Below are 22,673 nucleotides of genomic sequence, written 5' to 3' on the forward strand. Positions count from 1 at the left end.
AAACAGCTGTTCCAATACCTGTGGTGAATAACTACTCATCAGCCTTGTCACCCACCCAAGTGGCAAATGCCCCAGTGGAGATACAGAGACCCAGGGTCTGAACCATCTGATGGCCATGCCAGGCAATGTAGCTGATGCTTTAACAAAAATGTACAAGTACAGGGCACCTGGGCAGCTATGACAGGTTGGGACACTGCCAACAAAGATTTTGTAAAGGGAGAGACAGGTCAAGTCTGTCCAAGGGGGCCTTTGGTCTAGATGGAGCTGTAGTCTGACCCAGTGTGCTCTTGTTAAAGTAAAGGTGATACCATAATATGCACTGTAGAGCACCACACACATTGCCTTCCTGTGAAATAATTATAGGTGTGCTTAGTCACAAATGTATTTCATCAGCTCAATCTGGGTTCTAAGAGGAAAGCAGGCTTCTCTCCTTTTAGTTCCTTATCTAAAATAAAGGTGCTCTCAGTGCTATTTGTCCTCCACATTTTGTTGAGTTTGTAAGTATGTGGTGAAATGAAGAAAAGAAATAAGTTCAGTGAAAAAAATTATTTTTAGAAACTTTTTCAGTTGGTTGCTTAAGTACTGGCTCTCTCATTTCTCCAAGAAAAATAGTATTAAATGTCTCATTACTTAAGATTCAGCTCAAAAAAAACAGGTAAAAATGAGTTGTGTGAGAAGGTGATAATATAAATATATTCACCGCACAATGGTGTTAATGATACTAAATCTCTAAAATGGTAATTTACTCTGTATTAGTTAATTCATACTGTTTCTTTATAGTCTCACTTAAAATTTCAGATTCACAGTGAGAGAAACAGCAAGACAACACAAACCTTGCAAGAACTCTATTTATCACTACTTAATATGGATTATTCTGAGAAAGATTTGAATATTTCTTTGCCACAGGACAAAAAAGTTGTACACAAAGTCAAGCTGTGCAAGAAAGTACTGTCGCTGATCTGTGTCGTTTGCAGGCACAGCATGTCTGCTGTGATTTGTCAGAACTAATTTTTCATTTTACAGTTTGAGCAATACTGAGGTTTTGGTGGTTTTCCCAGGCTCTTGGGCAACTTCCTTCTCATCAATGAAGACCAAAGTTAACAGTTTCAAGGCAAGTTACGTCTCTGATGCCTACACAGGCTCTCTCTAATTAGGCAGGCCAAATGACAATGCCAATGGAAGCCACAGCTAATAAATCTGTATTATCTCTCAGTGGCAATGCAATAATCACCAAGTGGTTTTAGAAATATATTTTCATTTTTTTCAAATGTATAATTCCAGATTCTTCACAGCTAGATATGAGGGATTTTTAATACTAGGATCCAATGGGCAATAGAAGATGACTGTGCAGAGCTGCTGGAAAAAATGGACTTCTCTCAGAAGATATCCAATGTCTGGGAAAAATATCTCAGAGGAAAAGCAATGTTTCTCCTTTTTTGATGTTTCAGCATAGCGTGCACAGGTATCTTGGGGTTACACAGGTCTGCTCCAAAATGGTGCCAGCCTTAAGGCTGAGCTCCACATGATACCTGGTGCATTGCCTCACAAGTTAAAGACACTTAAAACCTTCTTATAAAATTCTCTCCACTCTTGATTATGAATCCTGAGAAATTACTTAAAGCTACATTTTGTTGCAGCTTAGCAGTGAACTGCTGTGTATTACAAGAAGAAAGAAAAAAAAACAAAAACAAAAAAAGAGCAAAGTCCTTTTGTGTTGAAGGGAAGACTAGTCACTAACCCAAAATAAATGAAACTGGCTTTAAGGTAAATTCAACTTAATTGATAGTTGGTTTCCTCACTAGCACAACTGAGAAGCGAGTTATGGCTGAGGTGGATAATTTGTTAATTTCAGTTTACAAAATGCAAATCTACTTCTTCAAAGCTCTGGGTTACAGATGTTTATATATGATGTACTTGTCTAAACTGAGAAATTTGAAACTACTACTCCAGTTACTTATTGAACCTAGAATAATTTGGATTTGATTTAATATTCAAATTGGGAAATTAGAAAATCTAAAATTAAGCAAGTATACAAGCACTACCCTTTCTTAACTACAATTTCTATAAGTAGCAACAGCATAATTTCTTTCAACAGGCCATAATCACATACAAAATAGTTAGAAAACTGCTCTACACTGTTTGTTAGACAACTACTACTCTTCTCATAGGCCTCACTAGTCCCTCTAAATTCTTCGATTTTCCCTCATGTCCCACTCTTACTTGGTCAAAATAGAGGATAGAGGGAGAATTTTCTAGGAGCTTCTTGCTTCCATTGTCCTAAACTCCCATTAACCTTTCAGAGAGACCTGAAAGTTATTAATGGTAATTTTGACAGTTTTCTTTTGGAAGTAATTAAGCAAACATCTATTATATCGAGACACTAACACATCACTAATACATCAAAAAATCATCAAAATCATCAAAAATCATCAAATGCTAACAAGATGAGGGATTTCTATGCCAAAGGTAAAGCCATTACTTTGTAGCATTGATTTTGTTATGTTTCCCATTGGTAATGAAACATACCCCAGAATACCACTAATAATCTGATTTTACAAGGCATGGCTCACTTGCAGACTTCTCACTGAGAATTAGTAACTTCTGGAGCTCTACTGGTGCATATAAGCACCTCTTTCTCCAAATCAAAGAGAGAGGTCTAAAGTTCTTACCACTGGTCTATTTATTCCTCTGCCTCTGCATTTTGTACTGCTGAGTCTGATCAGGCCAGCAAGGCTGCCCATCCAGATAGACAGTGCTGAAGGGGAAGAAATTGAAGGGATTCAGATGTTTCTATCAAAAAATGACCTCCTTTTTTTTCTGCCTAAGGGCACCTCTCATGGTTGCTGCTGTTTTCCCCAAACTTACCTTTTTCTGGCAGAATGTAGGGGGCCATTATCTAGCACAAGCACCTTTAGCTCAGTATTGTGGCACTGCCTCAATAATTCCCTTCCACTTCAGCAGCAAAGTCAGCACAGCTCCAGCAGGGTCACAGGGACCTAAAGGGTCACTGCAGCACAATTCTAATAAAAGACCTCAGTCACTGATTTATAGGGGCTGGAACATGGTTAACTGCTGAGAGCCCCCTGTCCCTGCCCAGTGTACATCCACAGAAGAGTGCACACTGGTCCATGGGGTGTAAACACCAGAATATTCATTCTCCCAGCTTCTGCTCTTTAATAGAAAAGCCACAACTGTTTTAGAGAACCCTGAACCCAGGATTCCCCATCTTTCCCACATGCACACAAAGTGAGTCAAGAGGATCCTATCATGTCACCACACCATCACCACACCATCATCTCAAGCTGTAGGCTTTATAAGAAAGCTACACAAACTAATATGGTATCAGACTTCTGCCTGTCTAGTCATTTTCAATAAATTCTAAGAATACAAAATGGATTACACCCTTCCAGGATCAAGACAAGCAGATATGACATTTCTTACTCACCAGTAGGATTATTACATTGACAGACAGTAGTCCTAGACTCGCATGAAAACAGATTATAACTATTTCTAGCTTAAAAATATGCTGGGCAAGGGAGTTTCTTAGTGGTACATCTCCCCTTTTGAGATCAGGCATCTCAGTGTGATGTAATCCCTAAATTAGGTGCCCATATGTCTTATTAGATGCACCTCTAGACCTCTTTTGAACAATCCATCAGGTTTGCACTGCTAAGAGCAAAAACAATGCTCTGAAAATGAGCTACAAACTTGATTCCAACTCCCCTCATAGATTTTTTCTTCAGGATTAAGAAAGGCTTTTAGATACAGATGTGACATCTGGACACTCCAGGCACCTCCAGTGTCAAAGGGCAGCTGAGAAAAGACCTCATCTCACCAGAGAGATAAACTCACCAGTGCCTCTTGTACAGAATTATTGTACTTATACTTACTTTGCTCTGCCTGAAACTCAGCCAAAGCCAGTCCTCCATAAATGCACATATGCTTTGCTGGAATGGAGATTTACACATTTTTGATCACTCTAAAGAATTTCAAAAAACAATTCTGAATTTAGTATACAACCAAAAAGGTGTAGGGTTTTAGCAACTACATAACTGTAAATTTCAGCTGTGGCACTAACAGCCAGATTGCATGGCTGCACGAGTCAAGATTCATAAACAGAAGGATAAAACCTCTTACTGAAACACATTCTCCCTCAAAACTATCTTGTGCAATACAGAATATCTACATCACAGGGAGTTTCAGTAATAAATTAGTCTGCCAGATGTGTACATATGACAGTAACAGCTGACACATATAGTTACAATGAATAACACATCACCAATTTTAAGCTGACTACAAACAATGCATCTTATTGAATAATTCATCCCTGTAGCAGTCACACCCAGTCCTGTTTAGGGAGACACCTTCAACATCTCATTAGGTGTATGTCACAAGGGAGGGCCTGCAAGAGACTCTTGTCAGGATAACCCATATAGCTCAAGTTTAATTTGTGAGATGAGACAACCCTTTTACACGTCACCACTACAGGTTTTACAAACAATGACAATTTTAACATAGGGAATGCATCACCTGTGACACATAAAGGATTTTACAACTCATCCCCAACTTCCATCCAACAATTCCATCCCTCAAAGCAATGCCATGCTCTCTACAATGGCTGTAGTGCAGTTTGCTGAACTTCTAACCCATAATTATTACATCTTTTTCAGAAAGTTTGTTCACCGAATGTTCCTTTTCTCTCAGTCAGTCCTTTGTCTCCTCCTAGGCTAACAGTAAGAACCAAGTGACAACAGTGAAATGTTCTGTCACAACCCCCCTATTTGCACTACAGAGCTAGCTCCCACATCTGCTAGCCACCACATATCTTGGAAAAATTACCCATGGGTTACACTGGCTTTCAGTATCCCAACTTTAAAGCCCGTTCCTTTTGGTAGACAGGTCAAGAATGCTTGAAGATGAGTGCCTGCAGTTGTGGGACTGATTCTGCAAAACTCACCTTAGAGCTGAAATGAACACAGCAGCAGACATCTGCATCTCCATGGATTTCATTATTTGCAATCTACAGCACAATGTATCCCATATTTAACTTCAGATGCAGCATGGGGATTGGTAAATTACATAGGCATAGAAACACATACATTCTTTATACCAGCACTAGTTCTATACAAATTCTGCTCTGCTTTTCTACTCAATAAGAAATCAAAACTTGACACCTTGCAAGATTTCTTTGCAAATCAGATAGGACTCGTACATTCCACAGAGTCCCCAGTCCAGCCCAATTTACTTTAATTGTCCTATCATTTTTCTCCCACATCTCCCATCTTTCTCTGCTACAAAAAATAAGCAAAGTTAACAAAGGGCTTTGATCTAGTGATGGATGTCTGTAAGCCTGAGATGATGCACAAGCACTATGTAAGTAGAAATAAGTGAACACAAAGCACAAAGCCACTTCCTGCTCTTTTTTTTCAAGTGCTCAACATCCACAAAAGTATGTTCTCCATTGCAGCAAACTTCACCTTGACAGGACACATTTCAATACTCTGGCTAGGCTGTAAAATAAGCCTCACAGAGATCCCTCAAATTGCTTAAAGTAGCTGGGCTTACATACAAGTGGGCCTGGTGCTGCTACAATAAAATATACCAAAGAAGGTGGAAAAATACTGGAGAGTTAGGGCGTTAACCCATCACCAGGGGATTAAACAGGATAATTTGAGATAGTCACTGCCCTCAGGTGACAGCTCCACCCCTGTGGAGGGTGCCCTGTCCCTTCAAACAGTGTCAATGAATGGCATAGAAACCCGCTTTCAGACCAACCCAAATTATTGTCCAGCACCATAAGGAAAACAAAGAGCACAGATTCACATAACATTCAGCCATCAATGGTGGCAGGAAGGATGTGACAAGGGCAAAAGAGACAACACCTGGGTTACCATCCCATTGAATCCATCATTAAATGCACATGACTGTGATGCCATAAACTTCACCCCTCCTACCACTTTGGCGGTGCCCAGACTTCAGCCATCCCTGCAGCTTGTGCTCCCTTACTCCCCAATGCGACTGGAACTGCGTGCTCCAAGTATGACCACAAACCAGATTACTAGGGAAATATTCACCAGTAGCCAGTTTTGAGTGAATATTGAATCTGCACACACTGAAAGAAAATGACACACAGCCATCACAGGGACATACGTGAGTCCATGTTTAGGGATGTGCATCCCTAAACAAACTTACAAGACATCACCAACTTAGTCCTCTTTTTGCTAATGGCTTCGTATCTAAGCTAAAATAAAAATGTCAATTCCAAAAGGATACTGTGCTTACTATGACTTCTCTAGACCAGGGCAAACCCAACTGAATTATGTCAGAAACTGCAGGAATTATATATTTCCATACCTGCAAGAAAGAGCAGCAAGGCCCTGGAACCAAAGTTGGATTGTTGCTTCTACATTGGAAGTCAGCGTGCACAGACATCAAAGGTCCAAGTGCTGTTCTTTAGCCCAGATTAATGCTGCTGTCTGCTAGTCACACATCATCAGGGCAGCAACAGTAACATATTATCTTCCCCTACTTTTGCTCAGATTCTTAGTGGGCAACCAGAATTCCTTACACCTGGATATCATTCTGCCATTGCTGGGCTGTGCTGGGTGAGATGGATATATTTCAGAATAGCACTTAAGGCCTTCAAAAACGTCTTCTGGAAAAGACAATGTATTGGGGCCTGTCAAACTGAGTTCTATGGCTGATTCCAGCGTTCAGAGATGCCACACAAACTACTGGAGGAGGACAAAGAGTCAGGAGATCAAACTGCAAATCCCAGTTCTTCCAATCTCTCATTCAAATAGCCTCATAGATAACAGTGCCTTGTGAACAGAGCTGATCTGAGGACACTGGATTCATCCCCGTATTTGGCACACAACTCTTGAGGAAATCACCCACATTTCCAGACGTTGGTCTCTCACTTTCCCAGAAAGATGTTTCAGTAAAACTGGTTATGCTATTTTGCAATTAGGTGGTGTTCTTTAATGAACCCTTAGCAAATTAACTAGGCTAATGTGCTGAATTCTGAGTTGTGATCCCTCGAAATGTAGCTTTTCCATAGCACTAAGCATCTTACTACTACATTTTGTACTCGGGGAGGTGCCTTAGGTACAAAGAGAAGTCATTTGAATACTTAAAACAAATCTTGTAAATACTGTACTGTCAACAATTCAGATCAGGCACACCAGCTTCCCAGCACTGCTTCCAAAAGGGATAAAGCAGTAAGGATGGTGAGGCCACCAGAGAGGAGCTGCAGGGAGGAATTAGCAGGTGGGGAACAGAAGCATTAGCAGATTACCCAGTCACACAATACTACTAAAATTTGACCACCTACCAAAGGTGGAGAAGAGGATGAAAGGACAAAGAAGCAGATATTTCTTTTTCAGTTTGTTGGCAGAAAGAAAAAGAAGACAAAAAGACTTATGATTATCTTATTGTCATGAACAACCATGGAGTTCATGCCCCAGTTTGGTGTAAGGGACTCACCCTAACTCATACAATGCATTCCAGGCCACAAGCCCCATGCTTGCTTGCACTGCTACTCCCATATCCCATAGCGGCAGGAGAGGTTCTGTTAGTATAGACAGCAGCAGCTCCTGAATTTCTGTAGAGCCAAAAAGCAAACACAGGAGAAAGTGCATTTCCAGCTTTGTCCCTCAGCTGGACTGGGCAGATACTGGGGGAGGCCTTGCCCCAGTTATGTGATTTTCAAGCCAATGCCAAGCTTTACCACTGAATTTTAAATCACTGTATTTGTCCTCTCCACAATCTTGAAATTAACTGTCAAGAAATTAAGTGACAAGTCTTCCACTGTTAAAACCCTGTAGCTGGACACCTCCCTGCAAAACAGCACAGAGATTGTCCTCATCACTGTGCCTCTGGAACTACTTAAATCTGCAACACCATGAACACCCAGAGAGGTGAACAAGTGGCACAACTTTGGACATCACATCTCAAGCAGAATGGGAAACAACTGAAGAAAGTCAAGAAGAAATTACTAGATAGATCTAAGTAGCAGGACTCACAAAGGAAGACTAAACTAGCAAAGATTTCTGAATTTAAAAAAAAAAAAAAGGAAGACAGGGAATTTCACTGATGTCAAAGGCCATTTTAAGAAGGAAGATGTCTGTTCTGCCTGTCTGCAGAGACAGGAGAATCAAAGGGCTTAAGTGCAGCAAGGCTTGGGGACACACAGTAATACACTCTAACAAAACCCAAAAGGAATAGACAAGATAAGGAGGCTGTAGATTCCCCATTATTTACAGCACTTAAGAATAAGTGCAGACATCCAGTATAAATATTGATGACCCCACTCCAGTGAAAAGGAAATAATTAGCTATATGATCTCTAGGAACACTTCTAATACTCTCCTGACACTTGGAAGTGAATGCAAGCACATTCAAATGGGCTGCTAATGCAAGGTGTATATCTACATAATTCATCTACCAAAGTTTGCCTGGTTTTCTCAGGAAAAACTCCTACATACCTGTTATGGAATCCTACACCCATACATCTGCAATTCCAAAAACATCCCTTCTGCCCCATCCATCTCCAACAGACCCACAAAGCTCTTTGTTTAGAGTTATAAATGATGAAATGACACCTGATTCTGAAGAAGTGATGGGCAGGGTGAAAAATCTAGTCAGTGGGCCTGAAGCCAAGCACAAAAAAATGACAACAGACAGCAGGCAGATTAGAAACCACAAGCAGAAACCACAGCCAGAGCCAGCAACTCTGCAATTGCAAAATTAACAGTGTTGGGTCATGAAGCATCTACCACAGGCTGATTATCAACTCCAAGATGTCCCACAGACCATCAACGGAACATGATAAAACCATTGGAACACTCAGAACCTGCAGAACACAATAGTCAGTTATAAAGGTGTTCCCAAGAAGAGACTGTTTTTCAGAACCTCACATTCAACTTTCTCATTTAGAACACTTGTTTTTTACCATTCATATCATGCAATGTTTTGTTTCTTACCACTAGCAACCAAAGTTTTATTCTAAAGGAACTTCATCTTTTTACTGTGCCACGAAACAGCACAAAACGTGAAGAAGTGTGATTAACTACTCACAAAGAGCAAGTAGCTTCTTAATATTTTATTTACATACCTGGATATGTTTAAAAACCCCTTATATTTTCCATTTTCTGAAGGCCACTATAATAACAAACACTATACACATCGCCATAGGAGTCTTTTCCACACTTCTCTGAGTGCAGTTCATCTTGAAGTAAAGAATACACAAATTCAAGCAAGAAAACCTCTCCAGTATCACCTATAAAGACCAAGGAGGTATACACCAAGTGCAGTGGAGGATGATGACATATTTCAGAGATAAAAAAAATATTACTCATTTCTACTGCTAAAGCATCCTATTCCTTTGACTACAGAAAACACAATAACTAGTGCACTGACTCAATGACACAAGCTAGTTTCATAATTAGGGTGGAGCATGCAAGCAACTATAAAGGTTGCCCCAATCTGAGACTCTCACTGCTGGATACATCTGAAAGCTCTGGGTTCTGAGTGAGGTAAGCATAACCTAAGTATATTGGGTCTTTCAAACCTTTAAAACTAACTTAGATAATTTCCTTTCTTGGGAAAGTTGATCAATTTTACAGGGAAAAAAAAACAACTCTTTTCATCTAGGTTAAGTCTTGCTCATTAAATGGTTAATTAAACAATGAAGAGTAAGATATATTTCAAATTGTGATTGTTATTGTCTGTTTTGTTTGCAGTTATTCTTCAAGACAACATCTGAGAAACATGGAACATTTATTCAACGAAAACCTTCTGAAGTATTTTACCCAGTATGCTTTAAAGGAGGGCAGCACCAGTGCACTGTCCATTGGTGGGCTGAAGAGTCTACTTCAGAATCAATTTGCACAGTACCTGAAGGTAAGTTTCACTCTCATTGTATTCACTGTGCTTCTATGGAATGCATGAGAAAAAGGAAATACAGGCAATGATGTTCAGGGCAGATTACTGTGTCCAAATAGTTTCACTAAATCCATAATTCTTAAACAAGGTTTTGCTTATAAAACTTCATTTACATTGGTAACAGTAGCTTTGAACTGATATTTGAGCACAGAGTTTATAACAAAGTCCTATGAAATCAAATGCAAAAAAAATCTAAGAGCTGTTCTGTTTGGGTTTGTTTGGTTTTATTTTAATGCAAGCTGTATTTAATCTGAAATATTGTACCTGAATCTTATAAAATATTTTTCATTTCAATCTAAATAATTAATCTTGAATCTATAAAATATATAGAAAAAAATCTAGAAACCAAGTAAAACAGCAGAACACATTTAAAAGCAAGAGACTTCAGCCAATTTCTATCTAGGTTAAATTACCACCATCACAAAATAAAAGAAGTTTTGCTATTCCAGAACGATGCCAAGTAGAGAAAAGAGATGCCACCAAGCTAGAGAGAGAAATACCCATTTCTTGTAGCTAGGAAAAAAAAAAGCTCTGTTCTGATTTTATATATATATTGTCTGCCAAATCTTTCCTGAATTGTGTTAGGACTCAATTTAGATTTTTCTGCTAGACTAATCTTTAAATACTGTGTTTTGGATATCTCAGAAAAGCAATTTTTGCTGAAGGTCTGAAATAAGTGGCACTCCCATTGAAAAACAGTATTTTGAGAACTACAGTAATCCAATTTAGTCATGTCAATTAACATGAAATGGCTTATTAACAACAGACTCCCCAAAAACCCAATAAAACACAAAGGGTTTTTTCTTTCCCCTAAAAGACAGCCTAGAAATTGATAGTCAAAAATTAACAGAAATGCGATGGCAAATTCAGAAATATAATGCTTTCTATAACACTGAAGACAATTCAGCATCATACACATTTTCCCAGATATGTGGAAATGGAACTGTTCAGTAAAAGCAATATTGATGTTTTCTGTCTGGACCTCAGACATTTTCAAGCAACAAGTCTGTTTCCAAATATTTATGGCACCATAATAAATCAATATCAAAACATAACAGGTCATTAGAAAACATGCAGAGATACATGGTATGAACAAAAGAAAACATTTTATGAATTTAAATTATAACTCCAAATTTGGTTTATATTATTTAATTAGCCGGATCAGGGTTGTTATCAGAATATTCACTGCATCAGGATGCTACATGCACTCTTACCAGACACAACATATAAAAGAAGCTAATAATCTAAACTAAATGTATTACATTAGCAAGATGTTTTTAACAGTGAAAACAGTATTCATACTAAGGAGAGAGAAAAGAAAGGGAAAAACACCCTCAGATCCTGGCCCAAAGCATAAAGAAAGTAGCAACCTTTTTTCAAAACGTGCATGCAGGGCCCAATTTAGTGTCTAATAAAGGAGTAGGTCATACACATATTAATTTTTACAGGTGATTATGCACCTGCTGCAGCTATTTCACCTGCTCCATTTCCCAGATTCCAAATTTACCCAGAAGGCTAAAGTAACCCATCTGAGTAATACTTCACTTTTCTCAAATGGTTATACATCTTTGTTAACATTTTTGGGAGGCAATAGCAGACACAGTCCTACTAGTTTAACCAGTCATACCAGTAAAAACAACACCACCAGTAACACCTTCAAGTAACACTGACTGTTATGAATGCATAATTTCTTGGCAACATGCTTCACAGAAAAATGCTCATGGTGATCTAATAATTTTATTCTCTTTTTCTTTTTTCTTTAATTCTTGTCTTATAAAAACAGGATCAATTCTCACTTGATAACATAATTAAATCGTTGGACAAAAATAATGATGGATCTGTCAGCTTTGATGAGTTTATCATGATTGTAAAAAAGATAACTAGTTCAGGACAGTGAGGCATCTGCAAGAACGAGTATCACTGCTTTGAAGAAGAGCCTGGCATTTGTTTACATGACATGTACATCTAAACCCACAGATTTGTTACTATTTTAAAGCATATGGAATAAAGATTTAACAGAAAAGAAAGCATGTTTGTTTTGTGTTTCATCCACAGTCACCAGCCACACATTCCAGCTAAAATGCCTTCCAGCTAGTTCCGAACTACTGTTTCTATTTCATGCTACATTTGAGGTGTTATTTAACAAATCCTGCTCTGCCTGGGCTATTATTTGGACCTCTAGAGAAATCAAATCACACAGCTTCTAAAACACACAAAAAAAAAGGTGCAGCATTCCATCTGAGGAGTGTTTCCTAGAGTACACTATCCAATACTCCTCACAGTTCAGTTTCATCATTCACAAAAGATGACACTTCATAAAACAAGCAGTTCAAATTTTTCAAAAATTAAGCAACTATTTTCAATAGCAATGTAGCAATGCCAAGTATGATAACTGCAACATGAGATGCTCATTTTAAATTATATTTACGTAAGGATGTACTTTTTTTTGTTATGACTCTGTGAATGGGAACATACAAGTATATATATATAAACTGAGTGACTGTTGTTGCAGTTAAAGTTCATTAGCCTTATTTGGTGCAGTCAATCTTTTCTTTGCATGATTCCTGTAACAGATGTGTTTTCATGGGAATTATTATTTACTTCAAGAAGAAATTAGTGAAAGAGAAATATGAAGAATGGATATTTCGAAGACAAGTAATCCGTGGATTAGGGACTAATCCTACTAAAGAACTTGGAATTTTGGACTGAATTTTAACACCAACATCATCCATTATATTGATAAATCACATAAATCTCTCAAGTTACTCAAGGACTTAAAGACTTGGCTTAATTGCAAAGCCCGTGAAGTCCATTCAAGATCCCATACTACTGTGGTTCCTAACCCTGAATTTCCCCTCAATGAAATGAGGAAAAAAGTACTCCACACCAGTGATGCATGAGTAGAAGCCTTAAAAATATGATGTTTAAACATTATTGTCCTAACATGCTCCCAGGCCATTGTTTTACAAAACCCCTTTAGTTGTTGAAATATGTTATTTCTTGGAAGAAAGAAAATCACATGTATTACTTTTTTCCTGGTTTACAAAAATATTTTAAATTAATTGTATGCTTTGATTTAAAAAGTAAATACACCACATGCACATTATGCTAACCAAGCTCCACTAGCAACTTTACACACACTCCTAAGTACAATCACAGAATTTTAGGACATGCTTTTTGCATGTGTGAGACATACATTCCTTTTCATCTCCTAGACAACCTTAGAAATTTTGGAATTCAATCAGGTTACTGACATCCTGAATAGGAAACATGGGCACTAGGAAATTAACATGTTTTAATAGTGTCACCTGCTGGCAAAAAAATACTTCTGCACAATTTCTTGAGTATATAGAAAGTCCAGTTATTTTACCCAGTGCAGTAAGATCAGGTTCATGATCCTATACAAGGTGTAATTGTTCATGACGAACAATGATCACAATTAAAATTAGCTTTTTCAAATCAAAGGAAAAAAAAAGGAAAATTATTTCCAGAATTTTTTTTTTCCTTCTTCCAAATCAGTATTAGATACAGTTGCAATAAAACTGTCAAAGAACATAATTAAAAGGATCATTTAAAAAAAGCTAAGTTTAATAGTAGAGGAAGATGAGAAAAATGGAACAAAACAAATAACTCTTTATCCATCCAGTGAATCCAGTTCACTAGCAGTTCAGACCATACAGTTTCCTTTTAAAGGAGTTATTTGTGAAATTACTATTTGCATGAGAAAATTCATACCAAGCTCTACACTCAAGCAAATACATTACCTTTCTGAACAGCCATCCTCCTGCACAGAATAGTAAAAATTTACCTATCATTATTTTTCAAAAAGGCTAGGAAGTAAAGCAGAAAGCTTCAAAATATATAAAGGGAACATCACCTGCAAATAATCAACCAAGAACTGATGAACTCAGAGCTCATTTACCTTCCTCATTGCCCTACTGAGCTAGGGCAATGCTCCAGGAAAGAGAGGCTGGAAAGCTGTTCTGGGCAAAAGGGCATTGAGGGGCTGGAGTATGTCCAGAAAATGGCAACAGACCTGAAGAAGAGTCTGGAGCACAAGTCTGACATGGATCTGGGGTTTAGCCTGGAGAAAGGGAGGCTCAGGGGTGACCCTATCAATCTCTACAACTGCCCGACAGCAGCAGGGGGGCACCGAGTGATTCTCCCAGGCAGCCAGCAACAGGATGAGAGGAAAGGGCCTCAAGCTGTGCCATGGGAGGTTCAGGCTGGAAATCAGGACCAATTTCTTCTCTGAAAGGGTTGCTAAGAATTGGAAATGGCCACCCAGGGATGGTGAGGTCATCATCTCTTGAGATGCTCAAGACACAGATATATGTGCTACTGAGGGCTGTGGTCCAGTTGACAAGGCAGTACTTGGTTTAAGGATGGACTTGATTTTGCAGGTCTTTTCCAACCTGAATGATTCTGTGATTCTGTGCAATACTGAGTTACAGGGCTACCTGATAATTGTAGTTTTTATTTGCAGCAAAAAGGTTCAAATTTCCATAGATGCAGTCAACAAAGAGAAACACAAGAGACCAAAATATTTTCTAAGTCTTTTAGAGGAAACTATCAATTTTAGTAGTACAATTCTGAGTAACTGAATGCTTAGCAAATTAAGAAACAATGTAAGTAGCTGCTTCTTTTATGATGCCACTCAGTTCTCTGCCAAACTACATGTCAAGTTCTAGCTCTTTTTTAAAAAATAAAAGGAACTGTAACTACTGCCTCACCAGTATCTTTCTTCTCCCTCTTCTGTTTTCAAAGGAGGGAAAACCAAAAGAAAAGCAAACTGCTTCAGTCCTAAGTTAGTGCGCAGTGGCATCACAAGATATTATCAGTGCTGATATACTCCAATTAACTTTCTTGGATAATGAAACATCTACATCAGTTTGATAGCTCAGTAATCTGCTTCTCTTCCAACTGTTTTTATTGATTATATAGAATATCTAAACAGCTTTCAGCACAAGATGAACTCTGCTAAGGCGGATTATTTAGTGGCTGTAATTATTGGTAGTGCAAATATCCCACATGGAATGATTTACATCTGTTTCTTGTCCAGAACTGAGGTGTCAAAGATCAGATTAAGATGCTGAAATATGACTGTCAATAACCAATTTCAGAACCTTAATGCAGCTCAGAAAAACAGAATATCCATTATACATACTGCAATGATAACACTTCCATCGTCAACAATGTATTAATCTTCTATGACACATTCACTCCATTATTTTCTTAACTTTATGTACACATAATTTTCTCTTTAACATATCTACCTTACTTGCCCTTGAATGTAAACTGCAGATCACCCAGTTAAATACCATTAAATAAAACTGACACTCAAATTAAATAAATATCATTACATAAAACTGACACTCAAAAAGCTCTAGAAATAAGGATGCCCCAGAACCACTCTTCTGTGCTCTATCTTCTCACAACCTAAAATTCTACAGTAAGCTTTCAACATCTTCCACATTTTACAACACATTGCTATTATGAAATTGACTCCTGCAGTGAAAGAGTTCATTCTTGCATAGTCAAGGAGAAAGGAAGAGACCTCTAACTATGGTAAGGCTACAAATTTGATGCCAAAAGTTTACCTTCACTCACCTTCTCCAAAAACCACCAAATTCTAGCAGCAAGTCTCACCCTGAAACTCTGAAGGTCTTTAATTTATCTTCAAAAGTTCAGACTAGATTATCTCTCCTATGCAAACAAGCAACTTTGACAAACAGAGCAAATGCTCTAAAAACCCTCTTATTTGCACATTTCAGACTAAGTGGACATGAAAAAAAGTATGTTTTACTTGCAAATCCCAACAAAATTCTTTTGAAGGAAATTCATACAGAAACAGTAGGTCACATTGTGCAACCCACTTAATTTGCCACTAGAGCAAATGTTTACATCTCACACCAAGATACTGCTTTATTTCTCATATTTACTTCTGTTCTTTTTCATTTTCTTAAAAACCCTCTTTCCCTGATCACTTAAAAGTTTTACTACATTAATAATGTGGTGAATTCCACTCTAAAATGCTATCATCAGCATATGATGCAGAGAGCCCTGCCATATTTGGGGCATTGACATTTTTGTCAAAAGAAGGACTGTAAGACGCATGGGGAGGATGGGTGTAGTGGTTATTTATACTATATACATAGGAAATAAAAGAATTTTTCAGCCCATTTCCATTTAATCCTTATCTTGTCAAATTTTTATTTGGTAATAGCTTGTGCTACACATTTCAGCTCCCTTTTATATTTTATTCCCTAGTAAAGCCAACTTAATAATTATTGTCTACTTCCAGCATGAGTTTACACACAAGGAAACCATTAAAAAAAATTACAAAAATAAAGCTAAGGCAATTCACAGAAGCAAATAGGCAATGGCAAAAGACTATCAAAAGAAAATACCTTTCTAAACAATACTAAGTATTGTTACTTAGGTGGTACAGCAGGTACCACCTCATGTCCTACCACACAGAAATATAGATAGATTTTAACTAACACAGAGTAAACTCCCTTTTATAAGAAAGATGTATGTTCACAAAACACATGCAGGGAAAAAACAGTACTTACAACTGGGTTTTTTGTGTCTGGGTCAAATTCTGTAGAATTTGCATCTGGAACAGAAGTTCAAAGTAAACACAGTACATTTGCTCTACATGCACTATAAACTCATAACAGCTCTGTGGCATTTCAGGGCTTGTCTACATTTATGTTACAATCTCATGAGTTGAAATGCATTCTGCACTTTTGAAGCAAACACAGGAAGCATATGACCTCAGACACATAAGTTCCCTTTCCTGCTTTCCAAAATACTTTCCTCTCAGCTCATAGTATTAGAAATTATTGATAAGTTAAATCTCTTCATACTACTACTGAATGGCTCTTATTTAGCCACTCTGGCTAATGAAGGCAAGTGAGAAAACCACTTCTCAGCTTTTACTTCTCACCACCAGCACCCTTCAGTAAGAGGCTACAGAGGTGAACTCTAAAGCACACTTTCTCTACACTCTTTAGATCAAAAAGCAGGTTTCAAACAATGCACATAACAAAGAGTTCTTACGCCCTTGCACAGAGAGGTAGCACAGGGTACTTAGCTGAAAATGATCTTGCTGCAAGGGCTAAGTACCTAACAACCACAGGATCTGTAAACAGTTCTAATAATAGACATACATTTCACACAGAAAATAAAAATTCCTCTAAATAAATCATATTCACACCAGCCTACTGAGCTCACCTTCCCAATTCAAACAGTTTCTTGCGAATTCCACAACTGCTAACTGCATTCCCAGGCAAACTCCTAGAAGAGAAAACAAAAACTCCAGAATTTTCAGGCCAAAGAGTAGAATTGACTAAGTACTTGCTGCTTTGTCTTAAACTTGACTGCTTTGAAATCTTGGTATTCATTGCATATACACAGACTTACCAAAAAACTAAACTAAAAGTGGCTGCTCAATGTAAAACTCACACTTCAAACTTGCACATTATAAATACACGTAACACAATGTGCTTTAAGACCTTTCAAACATACTTTATTCCTCTCATCTATTTTACCAATAATTATTGCAAAGACAAACAGAACCTAAAAGCCTGGGTATATCCAGATTCAAAGTTTGCTTCGGCAACTACTCAGACACTTAAAAGTAAGAAATGTGGAGTAGGAAGCAAAGCCTCAGAAGTACACAATCAGCACTTAGCTTATAGGCCAGATTATGTCTTTGGACTTTACTGTAATAACATATACCAGTAAATCAAAAAAAAAACATTTAATATAGCAAAAGTGGTTCAAAGACATCTATGTTTTCTGCATACTGTTTAATAAAGAGAATTATAGTAATATAATTACAATGAGAAGCAAAGACTCTCCACTTTCGTACATGCAAATTAAACCTTTGCAGAAGGGATGGGATTTTTTTTCCTTCCTCATACAGCAGATGTGGTACAAGACTATGCTCCTGGGGATTCTTTACATGTCAGATAGTCCCAAATTCACACACACTTCCCTAAGACAGGACCCTTCTCTAATGTGGGGGTTTGTCTTTTTTTAATCAAATCAATTAGCTTGCTATATATCTCCTAACCACAGTAATTTCTCACTCTAATGATCTTACCAAGAAAAGGTTTTTTCTTTGTTCTTGCCCAGGAGATAGCTTGGAGTTTGCCTTCTGTTCCCCTAACTCCAAAACCTCCTGGGACCAGAATGCCACTGAAATGACAGTCATATATAAAATAATTAACGTGTAGAATCAAGCCAGCAGAGGAATCCACACAACTTAAAGACTCTTGAAGTTATAACTAAGCAAGCACAATTCATGAAAGTCATGTTTTATATGACCATTCAGAATACAAAGACATTAAATTTGGATATTTGTTTCATCTACCTACCCCAATTCTCATCTGACTAATATCACACTTCACAGTGAAATTCCCACTGCTTAAATAAATATTGCTCAAATAAACTAGCTATATATTCACTACTTAAAATCCTAACCCAAAGTTTAGATATTCTAATACCAAAAAACCTAAATGTATCTAGACAAGAAACAACATCACTTGAAAAATACAAATTGAAATCCTAGCAATGATTCTTAAAAAAGACATTTGCAGTGTGCATTTACAAGCACCTTTCACTATGCTGCATGTTGACAACAAAAAACCTTTGACAACTGATCTGCTCTGTAAAGAAAAGATATCCAAAAAAGCAAAACAACAACAACAAAAAAAAATCAAAACCCTAAACCAACAACCAAAAAACCTGCAATTTGTCTAAAGAGATTAAGCAGACTTTGAAGATATATGTTGATACTTCAATTGGCTGAAGCTTTTCACCACCCATTCAATTTATCCTTTCACATAAGTAACAAAAGTCTGGATGCATTGAGAAATTATTTAATTTACTGAAGGGAAATTTTCATAATTTTCATGAAATAAATACCATGGTCTGCATTGGGATACAGAATGCCCAATGTCACTTACTCTGCTTTGCACAGTTTGTGCCATGCCTGATGATATTTCACTGAGTTCTCTGCTTCCGTAGAACGTTCAAGTTCTGTTGAATCTATGTACTAATAAAGAAAAACATGCAATGAAATGGTCTCTTCATCCACAGAAGGAGCAGCAGACAGTATATGATCAAGTACTAAGAGAAATTATTAAGAGTTTCAAGTGAATTTGCCAATAAACCTGTAACAACTTCACTGAAGACCCAGTATTTGCTTTCAAGACCGAGTGTTTGCTCTAGCTGCAGCAATCTGTGCCCTTTTCTTTGCACACAGCTCAGGAGCTGTGTCTGCTTCAAGCCCTGTTTGGCACACTCCAGGTAAGCAGATTAACTAGAATGCTTTGCAACTCTGAACCCAGGTTACTTTCCTAGGGCAACCAGGACCAAATAAGGAGTGGTCCTGACCTTATCCTGCCATCCCAATGGGATGTGGCTAGGATGTTTACTTTCCGGGCTTTTGGGTGCCACAGCTTGTCCAATCTTGTTTTAAGACTGGAAAAATCTGCATTGTCTGTGAGAAAGGTGTTCCTGGGGACTCTTGGGTAGAAAGGGAGAAAGAATCATTATCAATGGAAATATCAATGGAATTACTGGAAATAATGCATTAGCATCTCTAGTGTCATTAAAAGGCTCAGGTCCTGATGCACCACTAGAGTGAAGTGAGGGGACAATGTACTGCCCTGGGGACAAAAAAGATCAGAGTTTGATTCTGGGTTCTGTCAGCCTTTTTCTCAGATTAACATAATTAACCACATTCTGATGTAGAGTCCATCCTCCATAAAAATGAGATCATCTGAAATGACAGAACTCACCTGTATTCAGAGAAAGGCAACTGACAAGGAGATTGCTGAAAGTTTCCCAGACAAGACTGCTTTCTAGCAAATATTTTCTACTTTTTTCACATTCCAGAAGGCATCAAAAATACAACAGAAAAATAACTACTTTTGAATCTTGCTATTCTTTACTAGAAGAATATTACACAACCAACTAAAAAGACACTATGATACTGCAAGGTTGGAAAGAGAAACTAATGACAGTTAACTGTAGTTTCCTTGCCAAACATATTAAGAAGAAACATTTATCAGTTAAACGTTTCCTCATTCAGATTAAGGAGTTCCTTCAGAGCATAGGATTATACTGACAGCCTTTGGGCATAAACACTAAAAAGAGGTTTGGACATGCAGTAAAGTACAGTGGGAGCTGTGTCTGTTAACATTTCAGCACTGCACTGGAGCTCAGCAACCATCAGTTTTCATGCTTGTTAATGCAGAAGCCCCACCAAAATTAAGACCAGCTGCAGATGAAGCTTGCTGTGCATTTGCAGACAGGGCACTTTTCACCTTTTTTGCTAAAAGAAAAGCTATTTTTCATTTCATAAAAATTTTCCCCTCTGCAGCTGTCGGTACGAAACACTACAATGACATAATCATGTAGGCCAGGAAGGACATTGGGAAGTCTCAAGCCTCACTCCCTGCTCAAAGCAAGTCAAATTAGAGCAGGCTGATTAGGATCATTTCCAGTCAGGATCTAAAAATCTTCAGGGATCAATTCTGGCTGTTCCCACTTCCTTGTTTCTTCATGCACACAGAAACAACTTTGTTATAGTGTTAGCTAATACTCTTCCCAGGGAACAAGAAAAGGCTGACCATCTGCCATTTTTCCCAAATCGTAATTTTTGCCTTTTCTTTTTTTTTTTTTTTTTTTTTTTTTTTTAAGACTGGTCCATTTGCCCTTTTCTAGTCATAAAATAATTAGGTTGGAAAGGATGGCTAAGATCATTGAATCCAACTGTTAACCCAGGACTGCCATAAGTTCACCATAAAAGTATGTGTCATGAAAACAAGTGAAATCTAACTATGACAGTAAATACAAATTTGCAGATAAAGTCTGCTTTTTCATCAGATCCAGTTTTGGGTAACTTCATTATTCCTTTCAGGTAAGTTTAGTTCCAAATAAAATAATTAAATCTGTAAACATTCCTTTTAAAAAATGAGATGCTTGGCCAGTCTGTATTTATCTGCATGATGCATTTTCTAGTTTTCACATGAATTAAAACTGCCACACATGATGTCAACTAGTAGGTTACCACAGAATAATAATATACAACAATAGAATCAAAGTATTCCTGAAAGCAAAAACCAGAAATAAGCTCACCATTAAATCCAGTTTGTAATTAATTGCCAGTGCAGAGTGTTCCAGAGCTTTGAAAACAGATGCATAGCAGTCACTTAGTTTTGTGTACTTGCCCACGAGAGCTATGGAACACACCTTCAGCAACCTCTCGTATCTGACAAAAACAAGTTCTTCAGTTACTACACCAATTTTCACCAAAAAACCCCATTTTAACAGCTTTTCCTTTTTCATAGTAAAAGCAGGATGCTCCTGATGCCTGGGAATGATTGGCATCTGACTCCATTGATTCAGAAGGCTGAACAATTGCTTTATTAAACTATATTATACTATACTATACTACATCTATACTATAAAGAATACTAAAAGATACCAAAGAAAACTCATGACTGTCTGAGACAGCCAGGACACAGCTGTGAGCCAACCGGCCAAGGAAACAAAACAATCCACAGCAGAATCCAACTGACAAATCACTTCAGGTAAACAATCATCCTAATACATTCCACATGTGCAAAACAACAGGAGCAGCAAGAAGAGATAAGAATTGTTTTTCTCTGGGAAAAAACTCTGAGAAAGAGAGTTATATCTCTCTGTTCACAGAATGTGAATGCCACAGCTTTTTCTTTACCTCTACAATTTCCAAACTGCCTGTGGTTTTAAACCCAGACCATTCACAGGTGTCCACCTCCACTAACCCAGTCAGTCCAGTTTGGTGACTTCAAAGCAGCTAAAACCAACCTTGAATTACAGCACTTCTAGAGAAAGCAGCAGGATGTAGAATACCTGCAAGCCATTTTCTTCCACTTCATTAGAAGATCACTTGGCTGGTCATCAATAGGTAAATTTAGCCTCTGTTTAAAATACTTAAGGATGCCTTGCTCCTCCAATAGGATTGGTACTCGGTAAGTAGAAGAAACATCATGAATAAATATCACCTAACAAAAAAAAAAGGCAGAACATAAAACTTAACATATATACTTAACATATATACTCCTGATATTTTGAAAATGCTATAGCATCCATAATAGCAAGATAAAAACTATAAAAACAACCACATATGAATGAAGCTGTCAGAAGTTGAAAAGAGAAATGCACAGAAATATTTGTATACTTTCCCACATGTAATATTGAAGTACAGACCTGCTCAGGCTCCACATGACAAAACATGGAAATCTTCTCCTTCACAGCCATCTCTATAGGTTTTGCACTTCTACAGACTATCTGTCATAACAGAAGGAAAAACTTCAAATATTTACTACGCAAACTAATAGAAGATCCTCAATATTTCATAGTGAAATTCATCTCCTTTGAAAGCAGAGCACAAACAAGTGTACCTTTTTTTACTCTTTCCCCCCTTTTGGAGTTCTAAGATATAACAGAGCTCACAAATATCTACTAGCAAGGCAAAAGCAAATCCATCACCTGCCCACACTGATCAATTTTCATTCATCTTTCATTGGCATTCTCTGTAATATTCCTTCCTCATATTCTTCTTTCTTGTAGCTACTATTGCAATACTCTTTGTCTCAAGTCTACCAGCTCTAGAAGTATGAATATGATGAATCAAAAGAAATATTGTAATCTTATCAGTAAGAT

The 22,673-nt window shown here is 37.6% G+C and overlaps 1 protein-coding gene across 5 annotated transcripts in view; it reads right to left on the reverse strand.

Annotated features, from left to right (window-relative positions):
- CTPS2 (CTP synthase 2) overlaps positions 1-22,673 on the reverse strand; it is an 81,647-nt gene that overhangs the window by 50,319 nt on the left and 8,655 nt on the right. For all 5 annotated transcript variants that reach the window (XR_009485479.1, XM_059839820.1, XM_059839819.1 and 2 more), the window contains exons 7-13: positions 22,218-22,298; positions 21,861-22,012; positions 21,102-21,234; positions 18,923-19,011; positions 18,058-18,152; positions 17,184-17,246; positions 16,520-16,563 (exon numbers count right to left, since the gene is read on the reverse strand). Coding sequence is in view for 4 of the 5 variants with exons in the window: in XM_059839820.1 (XP_059695803.1) it covers positions 16,520-16,563; positions 17,184-17,246; positions 18,058-18,152; positions 18,923-19,011; positions 21,102-21,234; positions 21,861-22,012; positions 22,218-22,298 (657 nt within the window). In the remaining variant the exon portion in view is untranslated. The remainder of the gene's footprint in view (positions 1-16,519; positions 16,564-17,183; positions 17,247-18,057; positions 18,153-18,922; positions 19,012-21,101; positions 21,235-21,860; positions 22,013-22,217; positions 22,299-22,673) is intronic.

The sequence above is a fragment of the Haemorhous mexicanus genome, chromosome 2, assembly GCF_027477595.1.
Source record: "Haemorhous mexicanus isolate bHaeMex1 chromosome 2, bHaeMex1.pri, whole genome shotgun sequence".
NCBI classification, from domain to species: Eukaryota; Metazoa; Chordata; class Aves; order Passeriformes; family Fringillidae; genus Haemorhous; species Haemorhous mexicanus.